Source organism: Corythoichthys intestinalis, chromosome 7 (assembly GCF_030265065.1).
Source record: "Corythoichthys intestinalis isolate RoL2023-P3 chromosome 7, ASM3026506v1, whole genome shotgun sequence".
Lineage (NCBI taxonomy): Eukaryota > Metazoa > Chordata > Actinopteri > Syngnathiformes > Syngnathidae > Corythoichthys > Corythoichthys intestinalis.
In genome coordinates, this window is record NC_080401.1 from 44,940,024 (window position 1) to 44,966,045 (window position 26,022).

The window sequence follows — 26,022 nt, forward strand, 5'->3', positions numbered from 1 at the left end:
TCAAGGTAATTATTATATAAAATAGCACCAAGCATGCACTTTGAAACGTTGTACACTCTTGTCTGGTTGCTAGCTAGTCGCAGACATGACTATACTTTAAATTACAATTCGTCGGTTGCTGACTCAAATGACAGACCTCTTGAGTACTACAAGCTAGACCTGACACCAGTCAATAGCAGTCTATTACAGGCACTGACCGATATTTTCCCAATGGTAAAAGAGAGGCCTCTTTGATGTAATGGAAAATTACCAGAGCAGGCTGCTACAAATGATCAAATAACTGTTTATCTTTAGAATTGGTAAGTACCCATTTACCCGAGGTTATTTTTACATTGCCAGTTTCAACTGCATTTGTATGTTCTTGATTGCAAATCTCTATGGACCTCTCCTCTTTCATAAATGAACTAAACAGAAAAGCTATGTTTATGTTTGCCAGTGACCAACAGAGTCTTAAAAAGAAAGATCGAGGACGCTCAGCGTGTATCGCCCTCGTTAATTCAACACGTTGCGGCGGCTTAGCAGGAGTGAAGAGAAGCTTTGCTGGAAGATGAAAAGGTCGCTGTGATTGTAAGAGACTGATTAAGGACGGAGGTGGCCGGAGAAGAGATGCAACACATTGCCTTTGAAGTAAGATGCATCTAATTTTTGCTCACACCATGTAATTCAAATACTCTTTATGCTGGTGAACGAGTTAAGTGGTAAATGTCACGTTCACCCTACCTGTTCCCTTCTTGCAAACGTAGGGCAAGTTGTAGTTGCACGGCACATCGTTCCATTTGCTGTTCTCGTGAGCGATCATCACCACGCAGTCCTCACCGCCAGCAAAGAAGTTGTCGGGTTGGTTTGAGCGCCAGTTCTCGTATTGCTGTGCAGAAAGGTTGACAAACATGAGCTCCAAAGAATTCACTCAATTTCACGGGTAATGTTACATGAGACATACGCAGAGCTTAAGCGGGGGCCGGGGGGCCAGGCCCCCCTGGTGGCCGAAGAGTGTCATTGCATATAATTGACTCCTATATATGATTTTAAAATGAAGAGTTTTCCGGGAAAGTATTGTCTATAAAAGTTGGAAAGCGATAAAACAAACAACAAAAATGAATGAAATGAACTAAAAAAGGTTTTTATAATGGGTCGAAATTATTTTTCGAACAGATCATGTGGCTAGCACCTCAGATGGTCATTTTCTTTGCTTAGCCAAAACCACCCGAAGACCGAAGAGGCAAGATATATATTATATATATATATATATATATATATATATATATATATATATATATATATATATATACTAGGGCTGTCAAACGATTAAAATTGTTAATCGAGTTAATTACAGCTTAAAAATTAATTAATCGTAATTAATCGCAATTCAAACCATCTATGAAATATGCCATATTTTTCTGTAAATTATTGTTGGATGAGACACAAGATGGATATATACATTCAACATGCGGTACATAAAGACTGTATTTGTTTATTATAACAATAAATCAACAAGATGGCATTAACACTCTTAACATTCTGTTAGAGCGATCCATGGATAGAAAGACTTGTAGTTCTTAAAAGATAAATGTTAGTACAAGTTATAGAAATTTTATATTAAAACCCCTCTTAATGTTTTCGTTTTAATAAAATTTGTCAAATTTTCAATCAAAAAATAAACTAGTAGCCCGCCATTGTTGATGTCAATAATTACTTACACAATGCTCATGGGTGCTGAAGCCTATAAAATCAGTCGCACCCAGGGGCCAGCAGAGGGCAGCAAAACTCCATAAAACACAATTAACAAGTGGGCAGTTCACTGTACTGTCATTTAAATCTGTCTGAGCGGGGCATATGCGTTAATTGCGTCAAATATTTTAACGTGATTAATTAAAAAAATTAATTACCGCCTGTTAACGTGATAATTTTGACAGCCCTAATATATACAAATATTTTTTTTTCAAACCTAAGATTTCAAAAGAGACAGCAGCTACTGAGCATGAACCAAGGATTGAAAATGTGGACCATGAAACATCAGAGAGCACAGCCAAAATGGTGAGCGGAGTTTCAATTTGCCCCTCGAAATACGCTAATTGTACAACAGAGTCACCACCGGTGTCTTGCCAATGTAGTTACCCCCGTCAAAAAACTATCACTTGGCCGCGGGAGCGCACACATACACACATCAGTTATGAATTATGTCGAGTTAAACAATTTAAAGCCAGAAAAGAACCACAGTTAACCCTTTATTGCCAAATGTATCAGAATTGATACACCCAAAATGTCATGATTATGAGACTAATTCAGAATTTTGACATTTCTTTTTGGAAAAAAAAAATGATGGATGCAAGTCAGCACATGCATCTGCAGGTTCCATGAGAATAAAAACAGGATTTAGCAAGGGTTACAGATATTAGAGCGCATATTACACATATTCATTTTGACTTTTTATTAGGACGTTTCATTAGGACCTTAATTTTGTGATTCTCTGATAATTGCTTCATGTTGCAGGTATTTAAGGGTTAATATATTTTGGACATCAACGTTTGTTACACTGGAGAAACTCCATACAGGACTTGAATTACAGTAATAACAGTTATAGGTCATCCTACGAGTAAAACAGTAAAACATTGCCTTTTTTATGTTCAGTACGTATGTAACGTTCTACGACAGTTTTTTTTTTTTTTTTTGTAATGGAACGGCCATGTTTCAAAACCTTGTAGATAACTACATCACCAAAACACGGAAATTAAGCAAATTAGTACTGCCCAGGGGATACAATTTTTGCCGGGGGTAACTACATTGGCACGTCACCGGGGGGCGTACCATATTCAATGGATGATGATCTCAGGGAAAAGTATAGCTGTCCTACGCAGCCTGATTTAGAATTCCCCTCAAAAATGATGCGAATTTTTTTTTCAACTTATTATTATAAATATTGTTATAAGTTAATTTTATTGCACTGCGTTTCTGGGTCATAAACACGTTGTGCCCCCCCCGCCCCAAAAGTCAAACTCCGCCTATGACATCCGCCTATGACATGAGATAGTGATACAGTGTTAAAAAACAAATATTGGACACATACTGGATTATGTTCATGTTACCTTAATGAATTCTCATTGCAAATTCAAGGGGTTGATTATGTGAACAACAATGAAAAGCTCACCAAGTCCATCCTGTCAGTCCACTGAAAGTCGTCCTCCACCGTGCGATCATTTAAGCCGATCCAAGTATTGTCGTGACTGATACCTGAGAATCAAAAGAATAACACGCCATTTGCAGGGTACATACAGTATTCACATGACTGTATTTTTTGGACTATTAGCCACAGTTTTTTTTTCATAGTTTGGCCGGGAGTGCAACTTATACAGGTAGTCCCTAGGTTACGACGTACCCGACTTACGTTATTTCGACTTTACAACGGTGGAGTCTCGTCCGCCATTTTGTCTCCAGTCGTTTTTTTAATTTTGACTTTTGTTTTGTGATACTTGCTTTTATTTTGGTCCAGGAAGCGTAGAGCAGGTAATACTTCCGCATGTGAGTAAGAGCGCATGTACACATGAAGAACGCACACACGAGGAAGAGCGTATTTACTCCCACGAAGAAGTCACGCAGCCGAGTGAGAGAGAGAAGGGAATGATTACTGCTTTAAGCCTGCGCACACATTTGTTGCTTGTGGACCATCCACAGAGGCAACACCTTTATATAACATCTTTTGTACTGTTTATTGAGCGTTTTCAATTGTGGTCGAATACATGTTATTTTGGGTAATTGAGGGGTACTTAACAGGGTTCATTCCGACTCATGCGGAAATTCGGGTTACGTCACCAGCATAGGAACGGAATTCGCAACCCAGGGACTACCTGTAGTCTGGAGCGACTTATGTGCGAAATTATTTTATCATTTCACATGTTATTTTTAAACCGCAAGACGGCGCTCAAGGCCTATGTTTCACATTGGCAGTGGCGGTGTTGTTTTCGTCAACGACGACGAAAATATTTCGTCAATCAACAATTTTTTTTCATGACGATGGCGTCACAATGACGCGCTGAAAACGTGTCTTGGGAGACTAAAGCATTACGAGACGGATACCAGTTGTCGTCTGACGACACGAGAACAAGAAAATTCGCAATAGTTTCCATCATTTTTTTTTTTTTTTGGTCGTGTCACTCATGTGACGTGCTGTGCCTCCGGCGCCCCACACACACGCTTACTCACTTAGTGTAAGCCTGTGCCCATTCCAGGCTCATTTTGTGAAACATATTTGTCAGTTGCTGCTTGGTAAGTTTTGCTTTCTTATCTTGGCGAGATATGCCATGTTCCTTTAGCATTTAAAGGTCTGTGCTGAGTGATCATCACACACAAAACTAACTTGTAGCGTTAGCATAGCGTTAGCATTAGCAGTTAGCGGGGTGATTCTGTGTCTTCTTTAACTCTTGGAAAACATTTTACATACAATTCATGGTGTCCAGGTGAGGTTAATTAATTGCAAATAACGTGCTGTTTTCCCGTTTTGGGTATATATTATTATCATGAAAATGGTGATGTCCTTGTAGACGCAGAGGCGTAGCAAGGGTCCCCGGAGGCCCCGGTCAACAAGCAATATGGGGCCCTTCGAGCGTGTGCAAGTAAGGGGGACAGTTGGACTTGGAGCAATAGCATATTTAATAAAAGTATAATAACGCCTCTGTCTCATAGAGCGCTTTTTCAGACATTCAAAGTGCCCGGCTTCTACTACATTAGGACATAAAACTACAGTAACATAGTACACTCACCGCTGTCTTGCTTCCTTTTCTCCTCTTCTGCTTTTTTCCCCCTTTCTTTTGTCGCTTCCAGAAGGATAAATTCCCTTCATTTTGGATTAACGCCAATTTAAAAAAGGCCAAATCACCGCTAACTCTGAGTCACGTGAGGGAGGGGGGAGTGTAGAGCGAGTGAAGGGGCCCCTTCAGGGAACTCAGACGCACTTTAACGCTGCGACAGACAGTGCAGTAAAGCTGCGTGTGCTAAATCTGTTGGCCCTCTGGGGGCCCCTGCTTGCCAGGGGCCCTAGGCAATTGCCTGGTTTGCCTAATGGGACGCGACGCCTCTGTGTAGACACTACACCTATGTGCTCGTCTGTCATGTTCATTCGAAATTGTTGGAAACTTTTCATTTATTTATTCATGAAGTAAAACTTTTGAAGTTTATAGACGAAAACATTTTCGTTGTCTAAAACTAGATGAGGACAATTTTGAAATGACTAAAATCTGACTAAGACTAATAAGTTTTTTCATCCAAGACGAAGACGAATATTAAAATGGCAGCCAAAAACAACACTGGCGGTAACAAGTAGTAAAAAAAAATTAAAACAATTGAGAAGGGCTGAACAAAATCGCACCGAAAAGAAAATCATATTCTGCAGATTATAAACTGCAAGTAGTGAAATATGCAACCTGTCGCTTCCTATTCTATTGATGTTAAATTGCCTTTCAAAAGGACATTTCTGTTCTTGGTGTTGGATTTTATCAAATACATTACCCTCCAAAATGCAACTTATATAGTTTTTTTATCCTTTTTATTTCACATTTTTTGGCTGGTGCGACTTACAGTCCGAAAAATACGATAACTCCATTAAAAAAAAAAAAAATTCAATGAACCTAAAGTGTTTGAAATGTGAAAGAAAACCAGAGTAACCAAATAAAACGTGTTAAATGAGTGATTAAAAAAATATATATAAACAAAGATTCCTTGCTTATACTAAATTCAGTTCACAGGTATGTTTTATGGAAAACTACCTATATTCCCTATCGCAACAAAAGTTAACATTGACTTATATTAGTTTTCTTGTCACACATGGTAAACTATTCACAATATGGGATTTTAAGGAAGGATTAAAGGATTAAGTGTTTTTCAAGGATAATTAAAACATTTGCTATTTAAAATGGAAACTAACATTTTTTTTGCATGTACTTTACTACACACAGGCTACTGTGCATATAACACACAAATATAAAACGTTATCATCCAAGACACATTAATTAATGTGGGTTGTATGAAAATGAGTATTGGTGGTTAGAAAGATTGCCCTCAGAGGTTAAAACAGTTAAGCCCTGTTAGTGTAGAAATTATCATCATGTATCCATTCATTATAGCCCTGATTTAAATGAATGTCAACAAATTAATGGATAACTTGAAATAACAAAAATTAAGATTAACTATCATTGTAAATATGTAAATCTGTGGCAGTTTTTCAGTTAGTCTGTTATTCAGGAACAAAAGTTTACTTGTGGCTGAATTTTTCCAGCTTTGTGTTATTTTGAGTGCAGTTCTGGGACTGGAATTTTTTTGCAATCTAATTTTTTGTGACAGAAATTTTACAACTGAATTATAGTTAACTTGGAATTTACTGTGTTAACACTGTGTTAACTAAGGGTGTGACAATATATTGAAAAGCTGATAGACCATGTATATATATATATATATATTTCCATTAATTCACACAACTAGATTGGTATGAAAAAGTATCTTTTTGGAATGTCTCACATTTTTGCAAAAAAAATCAAGTGTGAGCTGAACTTTGTCAAAATCACACAGATGAAAATACAGTCTGCTTTAACTAAAACCACCCACATTTCTGCAAAAAATTACCAAGTGTGAGCTGAACTTTGTCAAAATCACACAGATGAAAGTACAGTGTCTGCTTTAACTAAAACCACCCAAACATTTATAGGTTTTTGTATTTTAATGAGGACAGCATGCAAACAATGACAAAAGGGGGAAAAATAAGTAAGTAAACCCTCTGCCTAAGGAGACTAAGAGCAATTAGAAGCAATTTTTACCAAACATTTTAAGTCAGGTGTGCGCCCAATCATTGATGAGTGGTTTACAGCTGCCCTGCCCACACACACCTGGTAAGAAATGTCTTGATGAGAAGCATTGTCTGCTGTGCATCATGGCTCGGTCAAAAGAGCTGTCTGAAGACCTGCGATCAAGGATTGTTCATTTGTATAAAGCTGGGAAAGGATACAAAACCATCTCTAAAAGTCTGGATGTTCATCAGTCGACGGTAAGAGAAGTTGTCAACAAATGGAGAGAGTTTGGCACTGTTGCTTCTCTCCCAAGGAGTGGTCGTCTACCAAAGATAATGCCAACAGTTCAGCACACAATACACAGAGGGGTAAAAAAGAACCCACAAGTGTCTGCTAAAGACTTACAGAAATCACTGGCACAGTCCAATATCTCTGTGCACACATCAACTATATGTAATACTACGGCCAAGAATGGTGTTCATGTGAGGACTCCACGAAGGAAGCCATTGCTGTCTAAAAAAACAATGTTGCTCGTTTAATGTTCGCAAAAAGGCACTTGGACACTCCACAGAAGTTTTGGCAAAATATTTTCTGGACTGATGAAACCAAAGTTGAATTGTTTGGGAGTAACACACAACGTCAAGTGTGGAGGAAAAATGGAACAGCTCACTAACATCAACACTTCATCCCCACTATGAAGCATGGTGGAGGGTGCATTATGATTTGGAGCTGTTTTGCTACCTCGGGGCCTGGACAACTTGTGATCATTAATGGAAGAATGAATTAAAACGTTTATCAGAATGTTTTGCAGGAAAATCTGAGGGCGTCTATCAGACAGTTGAAGCTATAAAGAGGATAGATGCTGCAACAAGACAATGATCCAAAACACAGGAATAAGTCAACCTCAGAATGGTTTCAGGAGAACAAAATACACGTTCTGAAGTGGCCAAGTCAAAGTGCAGACTTGAACCTCATTGCGATGCTGTGGAATGACCTAAAGACAGCGATTCATGCCAGACATCCCAGGAATCTGACTGAACTACAGCAGTTTTGTCGAGAATAATGGGCCAAGATTAGTCCTGCTCGATGTGCCAGACTGATCTGCAGCTACAGGAAGCGTCTGGTTGAAGTTATTGCTGCCAAAGGGGGGGCCACAAATTATTAAATGTGATGGTTCACTTATTTATTTTTCTCCCTTCTGTCATTGTTTGCATACCAAAGGTGGAAAAGCGCTATACAAGTATAACACCATTTACCATCTTCATTAAAATATGAAAACCAATAAATGTTTGGGTGGGTTTAGTTAAAGCAGAAATTGTTTTTTCATCTGAGGGATTTTGACAAAGATGATGATTTTGTACAGAAATGTGAGAAATTCCAAAAGGTTCAGATACTTTTTCACACCACTGTAATTTTATTATCAAGCCTTTTCTGTCACTCTTTTGGAGTCGCTAGCACCTTTGTAATTGGCATGACAAAAAAATGTCCCAACTTAAATTCCAATAGGAATTCATTGCATATTTTCCACCCCTTTCAATTCCTAACACTGTCTAACACCTGCTCTTCTAGTCTTTAGAGCTTAAAACATGTTTTTGCTCCTATAGCTTGTTGTCCTCCAGGTGCATTTTCTGTGCTCCCAGCTTTAATAATTCCCGAATAAACACTTGGAGCAGTGTGTTCACAGCCCCTTTGGCGCTGATGTAAGCGTCCATGACATAGCGTTTAATCTGCTGTCATGTTCTCTGTCAGTGTAATTTATCTGGAAACAGGTGAGCTGATTTCCTTTGTGAAAACCAAATCGATAGCGTGTGTCCACATTGGCAATGACACAAGCACATTTTGCACTCCATTTTAAAACAGGAAAAAAGTAAAATATGTATTCTAGCCCAATTTCCCCTCGCTCTTACTTCCGCACAGTAGACACAACACAATAAAAAGCACTTAATCGCCTCAAAACGAGACATCTCCACCCCAGCAATAAGGAGATCAGCGTCATTAGGAAGATTAATGGGCTCGCTGATGACGCTAATCAGATGCAGCGTGATGTAGAGACGACGCACAATGGGATTAAGTCCCCTCCCGCACGGAATGACATTTTTGCTTTCACGCGTAAACAAAAAAGTCATCACTGGGGGGGGGGGATTATCAATAAGACGGCTATGCTGTCTGTTTGCTTCATAACCTTAAAGCCCCGCTTTCGAACTCCAGGCTGAATTCGGCCCGCCACGTGGCCCGTAGGAGATTAAAATGTTGCCATGTTAAAATTGCTATCAAGATTTGAATGTAGCCTTATTTCACTAATGGATTTTTGTCCTCACTATTTTTCATTCTTCTGCTGTGAATTTGAATGAGTATATCACTAGTAGACGTCCAATCCGTTTAAAGTGGGAGGTTGGCAGCGAATGAACGTTTGTATATACCTTTATTAAGGAAAGAGTCATTTAAAGCTGATCGATCAGGACACTTCTTTCAAAAAACCACAGGGTGACCCCAGAAGTGCTCCGAATCTCGAAGAGCATACCATTTCTACCACGAACCGTGAGGGAAGCAAAAACAGCAGCCTCGTGCCGCCCATAGCTAGACAAAACAATTAGGGTTGTTCCAATCATGTTTTTTTGCTCCCGATCTGATCGTTTTAGTTTGCGTATCTGCTGATCCCGGTATTTCCCAATTTGATTGCTTTTTTTTTTTTTTTGCTCCCGATTCAATTCCAATCATTCCCGATAATTTTTCCCGATCATATACATTTTGGCAATGCATTAAGAAAACAATGAATAAAACTCAACATTCAACATACTGTACATAAGTACTGTATTTGTTTATTATGACAATAAATCCTCAAGATGGCATTTACATTATTAACATTCTTTTTGTGAGAGGGATCCACGGATAGAAAGACTTGTAATTCTTAAAGGATAAATGTGACTTTGTATATTGTGACTAAATATTGCCATCTAGTGTATTTGTTGAGCTTTCAGTCAATGATACTGTAGCCATTTAATTTCTGCCCAAATGCATGATGGGAAGTGCAACCACGACTGTGCGTCGTGGTACCAATTGATATATCTTCTCTGCGTTGGGAAATAACATATGGTGTTAGGAAAAAGATGAACTACTACCTGTCTTCCCCACATTATTCTAATCGTTGGGGAGGGATTGAAAGGCTTTAGCCATTTAAAAAAAGGCTCCAAAGGCTGCCAAAATTCACTCTACTCATTTTACGCTGCTTTTTAGCTCTATATACTGCATGGGTAAAATGGTCCCATTATAGATTGAACGCGACAATGCATGAGTGGGTCGTGCAGCGCATGCGTTAATTGCGTTAAATATTGTAACGTGATTATTGTAAAAAAATATTAATTCTCGCCGTTAACGCGATAAATTTGATAACCCTACCTTAAGCTTAAACTAAAGACTCTGGAAGAGTGTAACACATTATGTCTGTAACGTTAAATACAATTAGAAAACGATTTAATAAAAAAAATATGTATACAGTATATTAAAAAAAGGCATGTTCGATATTTTTTTGCCGATTCCGATACTTTGAAAATGACACAATCGGACCCGATCGATCGATCAGGACATCTCTAAAAACAATGGAAGCGAAAGTCTTTGTACTATAGAAAGACACAGCTATGAGAAGATCATATACTCGTACAACCATGTGAAATGAACAGATATGTACTGTGGAATGAAAAAGTATCTGAACCTTTTGGAATTCCTCACATTTCTGCATAAAATCACCTTCAAATGTAATCTGATCCTTTTCAAAATCACACAGATGAAAAAACAGTGTCTGCTTTAACTAAAGCCACCCAAACATTTATAGGTTTTCATATTTTAATGAGGATAGTATGCAAACAATGACAGAAGGGGGAAACTTAAGTAAATGAACAATCATATTTAACATTTTGTGCCCCCCCCCCCCCCCCCTTTGGCAACAGAAACTTCAACCAGACACTTCCTCTTTAGTCTTTAGCAGACACTCTAGGGTTCTATGTTACCTCTCTGAGTATTCTGCGCTGAACTCCTGGCATCATCTTTGGTGGACGGCCATTCTTTGGGAGAGAAGCAACAGTCCCAAACTCCTTCCATTTGTAGCCAACTTCTCTGTCGATTGATGAACATCCAGACTTTTAGAGATAGTTTTGTATCCTTTCCCAGCTTTATACAAATCAACAATCCTTGATCGCAGGTCTTCAGACAGCTATTTTGACCGAGCCATGATGCACAACAGACATTGCTTCTGATCAAGACAATTCTTACCAGGCCTGTGTCTTATATTGAGCAGGGCAGCTTTAAACCACTCATCAGTGATTGGGCACCCACCTGACTTAAATTGCTTGGTAAAAATTGGTTTCAATTGCTGTTTAAATCCCCTTAGGCAGAGGATTCACTTGCTTATTTTTGCCCCTTCTGTCATTGTTTGCATCTTATCCTCATTAAAATATGAAAACCTATAAATGGTTGGGCGGTTTTAGTTAAAGCAGACACTGTTTTTACATCTGTGTGATTTTGAGAAAGATCAGATCACATTTGATGGTGATTTTATACAGAAATGTAAGAAATTCCAAAAGGTTCAGATACTTTTTCATACCACTGTACATCATAATTAGGCTTTGTTTCTCAGCTTCCTTGGTCCCCGCCTACTAACAAATCTCAAAATAAAAAATAATGTCACATCCAGATTGTGCTGCAGATGTTTGCAGTCTGCTAGCATGCTACATATAGGCTTTCTATTCTGTTTTTACTGTGTGACTAAGGTTGCTAACAGTCCCTTGATAAATTGAATCGTCTGCTATTCTCGTATTTCCATGAAACGTGAAAATAGTGTCTAATTTGTAGAACAAATGAAAATATTTTGTTGACGAACAATTTTTTTCATGACGATAACATGACAAAGATGAGCTAAAAACGTGGCTCGAGATACTCAAACATACGAGATGAATGCCAGTTTTCATCTGACGAGACAACAAGACGAAAATGCGAAATCGTATATGACATATGTTGACAATACGTGATATTTTCATATTGTACATAGAGTATGTCAGCTTGCATCGTAGCACTGTTTGGGTCGTGTCACTCATGTTAGATATGCTGCGTCTCTCCCTCCTCACAGGAGTTTAGGATGTATCTCAAGCTAGACTGCGCTCCATCTTGCTTGTTTGGAAACACGGTAGGATTTGTTTCTTTACTTGGAAAGAGAGAATACGCAATGTTGCTTTAGCCTTTAAAGGTCTGTGCTGAGTAACTCCTAGCATTAGCGTAGCATTCACGTTAGCCTTAGCATTAGCTTCAGAATGGGGAGCGTCCTCTTAAAACACTGGCCAGTCCAAAGCAGAGCCAGTTGGCTTTTCTGGTCAGAAAGTGTAGAGCATGTCAAACGCTCAGACATTTTGTTTTTACATATTTCTAGGCTTTTAGGTAGGTTTCATTGAAAGTAATGTACTGCTTTTCCTGCTGAGTTTATATTATCATCACAAAGTTGGTGTTGTCTTTGTAGACACTACAATATGTGTCCATCTGTCTATGTTCATTCGAAATGGAAATTTTTGGACTAAAACTTTTGAATTTTACAGATGAAAACATTATGAGTAACTGCCAACTAGACAAAACTGTATGAGATTTTGTCGGAAAAAAAAAAAAAAAAACTAGACAAAGAAGACAAAACATTTTAACACTAATAAGTATTTTTGTCCAAAAGACTGAGACTAAGACCAAAATCAAAAGGGCTCCCAAAAACAACACTGCTGCTGACATGTTGGCCAGTAGTGTTAGCAAGATCGTGACGGCCACTGTGTTGCTTCTCGCCGTGTTTGATGACATCATCAAAAAAGAACTGAGGTTCTTCAAACTATTCGGTGGTAAACTTTCAGTCTTCAAAACCAAAAACTAACAATGCATTTTTAGCGATTTCAGACCATACTGGTCGACGCCAAATATTCCGTCATACCTCTACCGACAATGCATTTTTAGCTATTTTCGACCGATAGCTGTCTGCGCTGAATTTTAGGTCACATTTCTAATCATAATATTATAATTATTAATAAAAAATACTTTCATGTACAAAAACAAAATAAAGAGTGACGGTTATCGGGCCGGAGATCTCTACCATGGAGGTGTCACTTGTTATTTTTTCAGTGGGTCGGCAACTCTGTGTGTGACCGTTCTGTCATTCAGTCAGCATGTACTAGCTAGAGCAGTACTAGAATGCCAGGAATGATCAATAATTGTGATTGTCATGTCACACCCACAATTGGTGAAAAAAAACTGTTGTTTTGGCAGGAATTACTATGAAATTGTAAAAAAACAGCCTGATTTACAGAGACAGCGTGAACCAAAAGTGGTATTTTAAAATGTTATTTTGACATGTGGCATTTTTCGGTACGTGGCAAAATGGATTTTGGCTTGTGGCATTTATTTATTTTTTTGGTAAGTGACATTTTTTTTGGGTATATGGCATTTTTGCAGGCCATGCACGTCCATGCCATTGACGGCTATGCACGTCCAAATTTTTCCATTCATTTTAAAAGGCAGAAAAACATGTGGCTTTTGACCATACACTTTACATTACACCGCACTGACATTCAACTGGCATCCAACCCAGGCTATGCTATTGACAGCTATGCACGTCCAAATTTTCCATTAATATTAAATGGCAGAAAAACAAACAAACAAAAATCAATTTTGCCACAGAGCAAAAAAAAATGCCACATAATAAAGAAAAAATGCCACATGGCTGAACAATGCCACATGGCAAAATCCATTTTGCCACATGGCAAATACCATTTTTGGTTCTCAGCCCTGCTGCAGATTTGAGTGCCAAATTCGTTTTCTACATATAAAATTACATCAGTGCAGTCATTTTCATTTTTTGTCATAGCACCTTAGGAACCTCCAGTGCCAAATGCTATTAGATTCCTCTCACTTATCAGCTACTTTTGAGTCCAATCAATTACGTTTAGAGATTACAGCCACTTGAAATGCAAAGCAGCTTTCGCCAAACTTCTCCGCCTTATTTCCACCGTCTCGCTCACCTCCAACGAAGTTCTGCTCGGCCGGGCTGTGGATACTGGCCAGGTGGCCGTTGTGTTCCCTGCAGTCCTTCTCGGCGTCCTCCCATGTATGCCGGCGGCTGAAGTAGCGGTAACAGTGCCCGTGGAACTTTCGCCATGAGTGCTCGCAGCCTTCTGTGTCTGCCAGGAATACGCCACAGGAAAATGGTTGAAAAGTTTTCAACTCAACAAGGTTAGGAGGTGTATGGAAAATTAATATTCATTCAGTTATAGAGTGAAAATAACCAGAAGTTAATCTATTTACAAAAATAATAATAAAAGGTGGATATTTTTTTTAAACTACAAAAATAGAGTAAGCAGTGCAGATAAAATATAAAATAAATAAATGAAAAACATAAAAAATGGATACAATAAAATGTTTTTAAAATAAATATTTGGTTGGTGGTTCCTCGACATACGATTGCCTCGTCATACGATCTTTTCGACATTCGACGTAAAATTTGACTCCTCATTTGTCTCGACATATGACGACATGCTCGAAATATGACGATGTATGACAATGTCGCAATTTCATTGTTTTCTCGCAAGATGGATGCACGGTGGATTTTCATGTGAGAGAAATCAACATGGGTCTCAAGACGGTTAGTGCAGGTGGTGAAAAAAAAAAAGGAATAAGGTGACGCTGACCATCAAAATTAAGACGGAAATGACATGAGCGAGTTGTGCGCGTGAGTGAAGTGCCCATATTGCCGGTTTCCTCCGTTCGCCAGTCTCTATAAGTTAAGGTGAATAAAAATGCTTGTAACATCAGCAAGAAAGTTGCCAGCTTCGTTAGGTTTTTAATCATTTATATCAGAACTTGTGCAACACAACACGGCTACTGTCCGCCGTAGCCGACACCAACAACAACATGAAAAAAAGTAAACGCATCCCAGTCTACTGCACCCCTCTTTCTCTCTCTATCTCTGGAACAGCATGCAAAACACAACACAACTGCCACATTAGAACCCAAATTTTTACATTATTATTAGGTCTGTCAAAATTATCGCGTTTAACGGGCGGTAATTAATTTTTTTAATTAATCACGTTAAAATATTTGACGCAATTAACGCACATGCCTCGCTCAAACAGATTAAAATGACAGCACAGTGCAATGCTAACTTGTTAGTTCTGTTTTTTGGAGTTTTGTCGCCCTCTGCTGGCGCTTGGGTGCGACTGATTTTATGGGCTTCAGCACCCACGAGCATTGTGTAATTATTGACATTAACAATGGCGGGCTACTAGTTTATTTTTTGATTGAAAATTTTACAAATTTTATTAAAACGAAAACATTAAGAGGGGTTTTAATATAAAATTTCTATAACTTGTACTAACATTTATCTTTGAAGAACTACAAGTCTTTCTATCCATGGATCTTTTTAACAGAATGTTAATAATGTTAATGCAATCTTGTTGATTTATTGTTATAATAAACAAATACAGTACTTTTGTACCGTATGTTGAATATACTGTATATATCCATCTTGTGTCTTATCTTTCCATTCCAACAATAATTTACAGAAAAATATGGCATATTTTATAGATGGTTTGAATTGCGATTAATTACGATTAATTAATTTTTAAGCTGTAATTAACTCGATTAAAATTTTTAATCGTTTGACAGCCCTAATTATTATTGTTATTCCGATTTGTATTCATAATTTATTTGTTTTGCAACAGCAGAAACTGCTTTTTCAGTCTTGTATGTGTTTTCTGCCATACACCAATAAAGTAGTATTAATAAATGAAAAAAAATCAACTTCAAAACCATAAAAGCCATTTCAACAGAACACATAACTGACAATTTGGAGTAATTAATTTTTCTGTTTTGGCCTTGGTGGAGTTTTTCATTTTGCTGAGTGACATTCTAGTTACGATATTTCTCATTATAGCATTTCTAATCCGTTAGCTTTCCACTTTTGCTACTCTTGACGACAGCATCGAATGGACACATCCGGCTCGTATGTATTCACACCGCTACGACAGTCAAAATGTATGAAAAGTATTGATTAGCCCTACCTCAGGAGGTCTATGTGCCTTTGTCGCTGTTTGACTTTCAGTCTAGCACACGGGCCTCCTGTCATGAGACAGCTCAGTCCGGTCAAAGCCTCTTTTCATCTATTCAGATGACAGCGCTGCTTGCAGTGTGAAACTCAGGCTTGGTAATTAAGACCTGTCAAAGCGCTTGAACTCTCATCCCCGCATGTGTGTGAGGCACTCTTTCCAAATGTGTGTACATCTAATGTTGTTTGGGCTCCATGTGTCAAATTTTGCACTGCAGAAGGCCTACACATTTTGGGCCGACAAATCCGAAGCGACACCAGAAAATTGGGAATTGCAAATGGGGTCCGTATGGGGCCTCGCTCAGTATGCATTGATATACGGTTTGGTTGAGGGACCCACAGAATACCAGAAGAGTATTCAATTCCTTGCAGAATGGAGACCTTATGCACTTCGTTTCTAGACTTCGAAATGCAGGGGGGCCATTTGCAAGATTTTTCACGAGCATTGCAGCAATAACCATTACAGTTCTTCGATACAAGCATGTGCAACAGCATATGAATGCTGAAGACATTGCAATGCAAATTTATAACGTCTTAATCAGATTATTTTTTTTAAATCTAGTCAGGTAATTTTCTCTATCTTGTTTTGAGTGTTAAAGACTAGATTAATGTGTCAGTTTATTCCACTTAAAGTGCATGTGATACGAAAAAGCAGGTTTATTTCATAATACACGCAGTATTTTATGCTCCTGAATGATATGGACCGCTTGGATGTGTGTGGAAGCAATCGCTATATTTATTTAGGTTTTTGAATCCCGCGGCATGAAAATGAGTGACTTCCGGCTTCGGTCTTGCATTGTTGAGGAGGGTGCTGTGACGTGTACGGGGGAAGGCGTCCTCATCACTAAACAGCGGTACTATTGTGTAAGAGGACTAACGATTCAGCTGATTTTTCGGATTAATACGTTTATTTTTCGCATCACGCCAGCCAAACGGCTGCAGAAAAATCTTGCTGTATGAGGGAGAGGCGTGTGCGCCTTTTTGGAGTTTCAAAAGGTTCCCATTCACTGTGGATATTGGCCAAAACAAGCCCTACTACTGTTGGACCATTGGACTTACGAGGAAGTGAGGAAACATTTTGTTTTGTATTATTTCAAATAGGAATACAGCGATTACAAAGTAAACACTACAAACTTTCTTTAAATAAAGGACTTTTACGTTTGATCATTGCTAGGCATGTAAAAAGCTCTCCTCATGCACATTAACTGCACGTTAGCTGCACAACAACTGCAGCCACCCTCCTCCGGGGAACGAGCTGTAAATTGCTCTCCGCCGGGCGGTTTGCCGATCCGCAGAGGCAATCGACAACCCAGTCGTCATGTCAAATAATCCAGGCTAGTTGATTGATGTATGATTTTCCGCTTCGAAGACTTTGAAACATCACTTGGTTCGGGTTAGCATGTCGGCTAGCTGTTACGCCTCTTGGTTTGTTTACATTCTCCGAAGCCGGGGAAGGGAAATGACATGTGTCCGATTTAGGTGTCATAAAATATCGTTCGGGAGGTGCGACAGTAAAGGTGAAGTCGACAGTTTTGACCATTATGGAGTAATTTTGCCATGTCGTCCTGAATAAATGCATTTTTATTATTTCATATTCAATTTAGCACAAGACTGTTAATTGTCATGACAATGCAATTTATTTAGCAGTTGGGGAAAATACTTGTAAAAAAAAGAGTATCCTGTAAAAATATTTAAGAGACAGAAACAATGACATTTTGCAGCTCTCTTCGTCGCGTTTTCCTTGTTGTGAATAGTTCCCCCTCGACGGGCTGACTGGTCCTTCTCAAGCAATTTATTTAGCTATTGGGGAAAAATACTTGGATAAAAACAATATCCTGTAAAAATATTGGAGTAGAGAGACTGAAACAATGACATTTTGCGGCTCTCTTCGTCGCGTTTTCCTCGTTCTGAATAATTCGCCCTCAATGGGCTGTATACTAAAACCGATGAGCCCAGTCTCCCGCTGACGTCATCCGCCTGTTGGGGTCGCTTGAGCCTGAAAATGGTAGGCGTGGCTAACCGGCAGATTAAAAGACTAATTTCTCGTCATCTGCGCTTTGGTAAATTGTTGTATATAGTCGAATCGTCTCAAAATATGATTCTAATTCACATAACAATGCTATTTAAGACTTTTTTTTCTCCTCCTGTCGTATGCTCTTTAAGTAGTAAAAAAATGCTTGACCCCCACTTTTTTAGTCTTATTTCAATGCAAAAAACACCGTCTTATATTCGGGCCAATACGGTATTTGTTTTTTGTGGTTTTGGTCCAATTCAGCTCTTTCAAAATTTTGGGTTGCCGACCCCTGTCCTAGTGGCCTGGTCAGGCAGCCTACTGGCTGGGCCTGAAGCATCCATTCATACGTTTAACCACATGACCAAATGGGTAGCAAAATCAAGAAAAAAAGCAAGAAGACAGCAAAAGAAAATAGATTGTAAAAGGGAAAAAAGTCAAGAAAAGAGGAAAAGAAAGATCAAGCAGCATGTTTCTTGGCCCTTCAGATCTCCGGCTTAGTCTCCGCTGATTTCTTCTCGCTCTCACTGACAAGAGGAAGCCTCAGAGCTCCACATCACATCAACCTCTTCAAATATTTAGACATTATTCAACTTGTCTTCCTTTTTTTTTTCTAACCCCCTTCTGTCTCTCTGTCACGCTGCGACGGGAAGCCAGCTCACGATTAATATTCAGACAGAATTTAACCAACGACATAAACAGACTGATGGGCTCGTTTATCAACATCCCTTGTACTTTTTTGTACAGGGAGGAAACTGTGTGTGCGTTCGTAGCCATGTGTGTTCATCAGTGTTGGGAATAACGCTGTTATTTTTTCAGTAACGGGGTAATCTAACGAATTATTTTTTCCGCCGTCACAACGCTGTTACCGTTACTGACGGTCAAAAGCGGTGCATTACTTACTCTGAATAAATTGAAGAAACTACCAGCCATAGTGAGTTTACTCTGCTCTGTTTATTTGTCATCCAAGACTTGGGGTGCGTTGAGGTTCGAGAATAGCACACGTGTTTTGTTTTGTGCTTTTTCTTAGCAAAGATATACCACACAGGACATGCTGGCACTCTTTTTTTAATAGCACATATAACTTCAACATGACCACAAACGTACGGTTCTTGGCAGGCCGTGTCTCTAACTCACTCCTGCGTCATGTGAGCAAAACAATATTGGCGGCGTGTGCACTTTAGGGTGCCTCGGATAATTCTGTATCAAAATATTACAGCACGTACTTCTTATGACTCCAGGCTGTTTGTCCCTGCTCATTCAATTAGACAATGCTTTCTAAAGCTTGCTAATGTTTCTGTTTTTGCTACACCTGAATGCTAGCCTCGTTCCCATCCCCCACTGTCAGCCAGTAAGAATGCTGTTTCCATCTTGAGGACGGCAGACGCTTTGAGGGTGACGAGACGAGTAGGGGGACGATGCTACCTGAATGAACCACCTGGATAGATGTGATGGAAGTGATTGTGATTGGCTGAGGGGTAGAGTTATGTGTCAATGTGTCATGGTAAGCCAATCAGAGCCGGTGTTTTCACACACAAACCGGAACAGCGCGTGCGGCAAACAAACACACGCAAAACAGATGCAGGGGGACATGTTGGCAGAGCATTCAGAGGAAAATTTGTTTTTACGAGGTCGAGATATAGGGGCCGTTTACATGGTGACTCTCTGAGAATACGAAGAATTCTAAATTTCCATTTGCGTCTCCATTTGAACAATGCCGCATGAAAACGATGTAGTATTCATGCCAAGCCCTAGGGGGCAGAGCAGATTTACTGGGCGACAGAGAATGATGCACTTTGACCCCACCAAGCTCCCTCAGCCCGGAAAAAAATATGCCCGCCCATTCGAAGCGATGTCATTTTTCTTTTGTTCAAAAAGGCACTAAATTGAAATGTTCAACATATTTAATTTAAAAATATTATTAAAACAGAAAAAATTAAAGTTGACATTCTGCCATATTTGCTGTTTTTAATGTTTAGTAGCAACGCTGCACACGCCCAATGTGACGTGTACGAGTGCTAACATTAACAGCGCGGTCTCGTGCGGCAGGAGCCTTTGGTATGCATGCCGAGGAAGCCCCCCTCAACCCCCCGCAATCGGATTCTTTCACTTTGGAGGCAGGATTCAGAATTTTTCGTTTTCGCCTTCCGTCTTCGCCGGCACCATATGCACGCGAGGCGAGTCCGCAACTCAGTCATTGCGTCTTTGTGTCGCAGAGTCGCCATGTAAACTGCCCCATAAACACTATTTCAAGTCAAAATACTTGAAGTACAGTAGGCTATGTCTACTTGACCAGTTGTCTCAAGTTGTGAGAGTTAGATTTAATTGATTAAACTCACTTTATATTGTTTACTGTTTATTTTTGTTGCACTTCAAGTGTAGGATAAATCTGTTGCTGGTGAGGTGCAATAAATATTATAAGGTTCTATAACACAACTACCTGTCTGTTCTCTATTCAACTGATTCGAATACTGCTCGGAAAATTTCAAATTTTTTGACATACAACAACTTATTTTTAAAGAAACGGAAATAATTACTTTCCCTGGTAACTAGTTACTTTTACTATAAAGTAATTCAGTTACTAACTTAGTTACTTTTTGGAAGAAGTAGTGGGTAACTATAACTAATTACTTTTTTAAAGTAACGTGCCCAACACTGGTGTTCGTTAGGATTATGGAGACAGGCTGCCTTATGGCTAAAATGTATATTAACCTTATAATTCAACATTTTACATGTCTTTATTAATTTATCACCTTTTTCTTGAAGGAAAAAGGTTTCTTACCAATCCACAATTACAGCATAGGGCTGAAGAAAGCGCACGCAAGAATGTTTCTTGACTCTCTAGTGACTATTTTCTGAAAAAACGACTAACAACAAATCTAGGAATGTGTTTCGGTGCTTTGGAGTCGCTGAGAATCCGCCCGAAAGAAGGAAAAGAAGCAAATGTGCACGCCTCTGCATGTAGACATCCTCTTGTTAAAATGCATGCGGCGGGTTTCACACCTCCACCTTTCACCTTTATTCTCAAGCAGACAGAGTGGAGTTACTTCTTGAGTATTTTAATGAAAACAGCTGCTGTGATAACTGATAGGCAAAATAGAACTTCCTGAACCACTAGGGTATTACTTCAGCAAGAGTAGTGGTTCTTAACCTGGGTTCGTCGAAGGTTAAGACACGCAGGGCCCTATTTTCGTCTGCTGTTTAGATTTGAATAGTGTTTTAATTCAGGTTTTGGACTGGTTTGCCCCCATTTTGCAGGCTTTATTCCATTTCTGTAAACTGCTAGTCCTATATCTGATAGGCAGAGAAACTGGTTTGCTCAGTGGAAGATTGACTAGCACTGAGTATGAGGAATTACAACAGACCTACAGCCAACAATGGACTCAATTTTTAACCTGTTTAAAAACTTGTTTTCAAAATGTGAAGAAATTTGAACATGAATTTGCTTCAATATTAGCTCTTTCTTTCATACCCAATTCTAAAGTGTTTGGTGAATGTGCACATGTGAAACTCGTGGGGTTCGGTGCCTTTACCAAGGTTATGGTCGCTTTCACACTAGCACTGTTTGACCCTTTTTAAACAGAGTTTTTTTCTTCTTCTTTTTTTTAACCTGTCTTGTTCAGTTGCTTGACATGGAGAATGGAAATCTGAGTGTCTGATTAGTCTGAACAGTTTTAATGTATCACATGGGAGTATGAGATACTCCCATTGTGATCATTCAACGTGCCTCGTTTATAGGCATGTGCCGGTTACCGGTTTCACGGTTTACCGTGGTGTGAAAACGTCGCGGTTTCAAAACCACTAAAATTTTCCGTCAGACCATAGTGCGGTATTCGCTATTTTTCTTGTGTCAAAAATGCAGCCAGAAGCGGCTTGGCGCAGCAGCGCTCACCCCCTCCCGTTTGTTGCTGTGTGTGAAAGTGACGCTATCGGCTAGCCAGCCAGCTAACCCAAAAACAAATACTTCAAACATAAGGCGTACTGTTCTTCAATTTATTGAGCTCTCAAATCGTGCTAAGTGTAATATACAACATGAATACATTTAAAATGTTGTACAATTAGATTTTTCCATGTGAGTAGCTTCAACAGATTAGCACCATGGTAAAAGTTCGCCAAAAACAAAACACACATTTTCCTTTCAAATTCAATATACAAACTAACCAAAAGCTTACAAAGATGAATGTTAGCCTAGGCTTAGCTGGGAGAGCAACTTCGTTGAGTGTGACTGCCGCAGAGTGAGAAAACAAGCTTGATTTGCTTGAATGAAGGAGAAAAAGTGACTGCGTCAAAGATCGCTAATTGAGAAAGATGATCTTGCCCTAAGCACAAATCCACGTTCGCTGGATCAAGGAGAGGTCTCACTCCCAATGTTTAATTTTTTTTTTTTTTTTTTTAATTGAAACCTTTCCACAACAATATTGATGTTTTAACTAACTTATACATGTTTAACTAACTTATGAATTCTTTGTTCTTTTTAAAACAAAGGCATGACATCATGTTGACTAGAGTTGACACAGTGGCTGAAAATGGTGAAACTTCACTTAAGCTTTTCCACCCTGAAAAAAACAGTCATGCAGTATAATTAAAAAAAAAAAAAAAAATTCAGAAGTGTTTTTACTTTATAGAAATTATTTTGTTCTTGCACTAATCTTGAGCATCTTGAGCTGTGGCTGTGAGTGTAGTCTATAAGCTATATTTTATTTAAAATATATATTTTTTTATTGATAATTTATTTATTTTAACAATATATTCATGTTCCAATTTGCAACTATGGTCTGAAAAAAAAATCCTGTTCAATGGAAAAAAGTTGTTTTTTTTTTTAACCTTTTTTAATCTCAAACCCCTAATCTCAAAATTTTTTGGAGCTACAATTGCAATACCGTGATACCGTGAAACCGCGGTATTTTTGCCCACGGTTATCGTACCGTCAAAATATCATACCGGCACATGCCTACTCGTTTATTAGGAGAAAGCAGTGAATGAGAAGCGGTTATGAGGGGAAAGAAGAAAAGAGAAGGAGAGAGAAACAGAAGAAGCACAAACAGCAACAAGAAATACATTGAACGCTAGACTAACTATGAATATGTTGGTGCTATTGGTAGCTTTGTATTTCCGGTTGACACCCTGTGGGGGGCCTGATGATCAAGGAGACAGAGGAGAGGGGAAAGGGGGCAGAAAGATAAGTGATTGGGAGGGTTGGAGTGTACACAAATCAGCTATGTGAAAAGTAGAACCCAGTATTTGTGTGAATCCCTTGTGAATGTGAGAATGTCGGCATCCCATTCTATGCTGCCTGATCATTAATCCTGACACTTGAGTGTGTGTAATTGCTCCTAGTCCTGCGTGAATTCCATCATGTGATAGTCCTGCAGATGAGTGGAAATGTTGCGCGGGAGCTGCCACGGCCCTTCCCCAGCCACCGGAGGGGGGCGAGCCAGCGCAGCCCATCCTTCCTCCCGCAGCCCAGCAAGGGGGCTGCCGCCATTCCCCAGGGATCCAGGCCTTCAGGGATGGGATGAGGAGACGCGACACCACCCCCCACGCCCACCCTGACCCGGCCCAGTAGCCACTGCCGCAGCCCCCCAATCGACACGGCACACCATGGGACCCACACGGCCCACTAAGCCCAGGGCGTAGGAGGTGGAGGTGCGTCCCCTTATCCCATCCCTGAAGGCCGGTTGATGGGCAAGCGGGTGGCCGGGGTGACCATCCTGGATCCCTGGGGGGTGACGATGGCCCCTTAGCTGAGCTGCGGGAGGAGGTTTGGGTCACCCCCCCCGGATTGCCTGGGGATATGGATATGGGGCGGCACCCACACAGCATCTCCACTCGTCTGCGGGACTATCACATGTTAGATGGGACTCACACATGACTAGGTGAAATTAGACAAACTCTTATTGAAATCGCTGTCACGAGTAGCGATGAGACAGCATAGAATAGGATCCCAACATACTCACACTCACAAGGGATTCACACAAATACTGGGCTCTAGACTACACGGCTGATTAATGTACACTTCACCCCTCCCAATCACTTATCACTTATCTCTCAGACCCCCCCCCCCCCCACACACACACACACACCTCTTTCCTTGGTTATCACGCCCCTCACATGGTGTCAACCGGATATACAACTAGCACCAACATACTCATAGTTAAAGTAGGCGTTTAATACATTTCTTCTTGTTGTTTGTGTTTTTCTGTTTCTCTCTCCCTCTTTTCTTCTGTTACCCCATAGCCTTTTCTTGTTCGCTGCTTTCTCTTCATAAACGAGGTACGTTGAATGATCACAACGGATGAATGTCATAGTCCCATGTGATACATTAAAACTGTTGAGACCAATCGAACACTGAGATCTCCATTCTCCATGTCAAGCAACTGAACAGGACAGGTTAAAAAAAAAAATATATATATATATCCAGATAGAGTCCTTGGTTGAAACTGATATTAGCAAAAGATCAGCGTTCACTTTTATATAGTCATTAATTTGAAAAGTACAGCTTGAAACTTTGCCCAATTACATTTATCGAATGCTAATACCCCTTAACTCCGAGCAAATTCAACATCTTCAGTACATGGTGCTTGTTAGAGGCATACTGATAACACTGTTAGCTCACACTCCAGATTTGGTCACCATTTGTCTAAAATTAATTTCCATGTAATTTAGTGAATAAATCTTGTCATCGTCATGTCAAAATTTGGCTAACTTTAGAATTGATTAGACTCTCAGAAAAAAATCTTGAAATCAAGATTTATAATTCCACACCACAAAGAGTGATTTCTGTGTTTTTTTTTTTTTTTAGTGTTTGTGGGTTGGTTAGGATAAAAGATAAAGCGATACTTGGTGACAGAAGGACGACGTCTTCCCCTCCTCATTAGGGGGGCCGGGGCTGCAACGCGCAGCTGTCTTTCCTCCCACCAATTTCACCTGGCAGCATCCTGTTTCAAACTGATTTGCTTGCTTCTTAGCCACTTTAATGCCGCTCAGAAAGAAATCTGGCAGCGTCAATTGCACCCCTTTGAATGTCAATCTGCTTGTTTGAGTTTGGTTTTGTCGTCCAGGCTTTCACGACTAAAGCAAACGCGGCCTTGTTAGCGTGGGCAAACAAGCAAAGCTCGCTGACGTTCAGGGGAACAACCCAAACGCGTGTGGGATGAGTTGGAAAGTTGAGACTGGCTGAGAAGACTCTCCAGACTGCCGATATTTACTATGTACTGTATATGGGGGACACTACACTAAGAACATTCAAAATTATATAGGTATGTTTACATTTCTGTGCACTTGCACAAATGCTCTATTATTTGCCAATATTTTATGAACAAATACAGTATATAATTAAAAAATGTATACAACTGTTGGTCGACTTTTAAGTGGCAGGCTACCGATATTTTTGTTCATAAATAAACCCTTCTCAAAATTTATAAAAATGCAAGCATAATATACACTATCCTTCATTGCCATTCGTCATTTTAGAGATTTTTGGTACAATTTAAACGATGCCCATATGCCAAATTTTGTCGCCCAAGTTACAGACTCTTTTTCGAGGGGTTTGCCTGATATGGAGTAGGGGAAAATGCACAATCAAGTCATCTGTGTACATTAGTTAACCAATATTTTTTTGTAGAATAGAATATTTATCATTTGCCACGTTTACATGGAGCCAAATATTCCAATTACAATCGGAATATTTGTTCAAACTGAATAAATGTGTTCCATATAAACACCTCATTCGGAATGAACAGGCCCAAACCGAATGGAATTTCATTCCGATTCACAGGGGTGGAATATTCCTTTTCCCAAACCGATTAGAAGTAAAATTATATCATGTAAACAGGGAAGCAGAATGGTGTCTGGTTGCGTTCTTTCTGCACATGCTCCGTACTGACGTGGTGACGTCACTTTGTGACGTAAGTAACGTCACTTGCAACATGGCTTCCAAGCAAAGCGCACCTAATTGGAGTCCGGCGGAAAGATTGTATTTAATTCAAACTTTAAAAGAATTGAATATAATTGCTCGCTTAGACGGGCGTAAAACGAGGAACAGTGAACTATTTAAAAAAGTTCACGAGAGGTTACACAAAGCCGGAATAGACCGGAGCGTTGACCAGATTAGAAACCGGTGG

The 26,022-nt window shown here is 39.5% G+C and overlaps 1 protein-coding gene across 2 annotated transcripts in view; it reads right to left on the reverse strand.

Moving 5' to 3' along the window:
• Positions 1-26,022, reverse strand: part of ncanb (neurocan b) — a 401,378-nt gene that overhangs the window by 16,115 nt on the left and 359,241 nt on the right. For both annotated transcript variants that reach the window (XM_057841507.1, XM_057841508.1), the window contains 3 exons: positions 13,808-13,966; positions 3,146-3,228; positions 721-865 (listed from right to left, as the gene is read on the reverse strand). In XM_057841507.1, the coding sequence (XP_057697490.1) occupies positions 721-865; positions 3,146-3,228; positions 13,808-13,966 (387 nt within the window). The remainder of the gene's footprint in view (positions 1-720; positions 866-3,145; positions 3,229-13,807; positions 13,967-26,022) is intronic.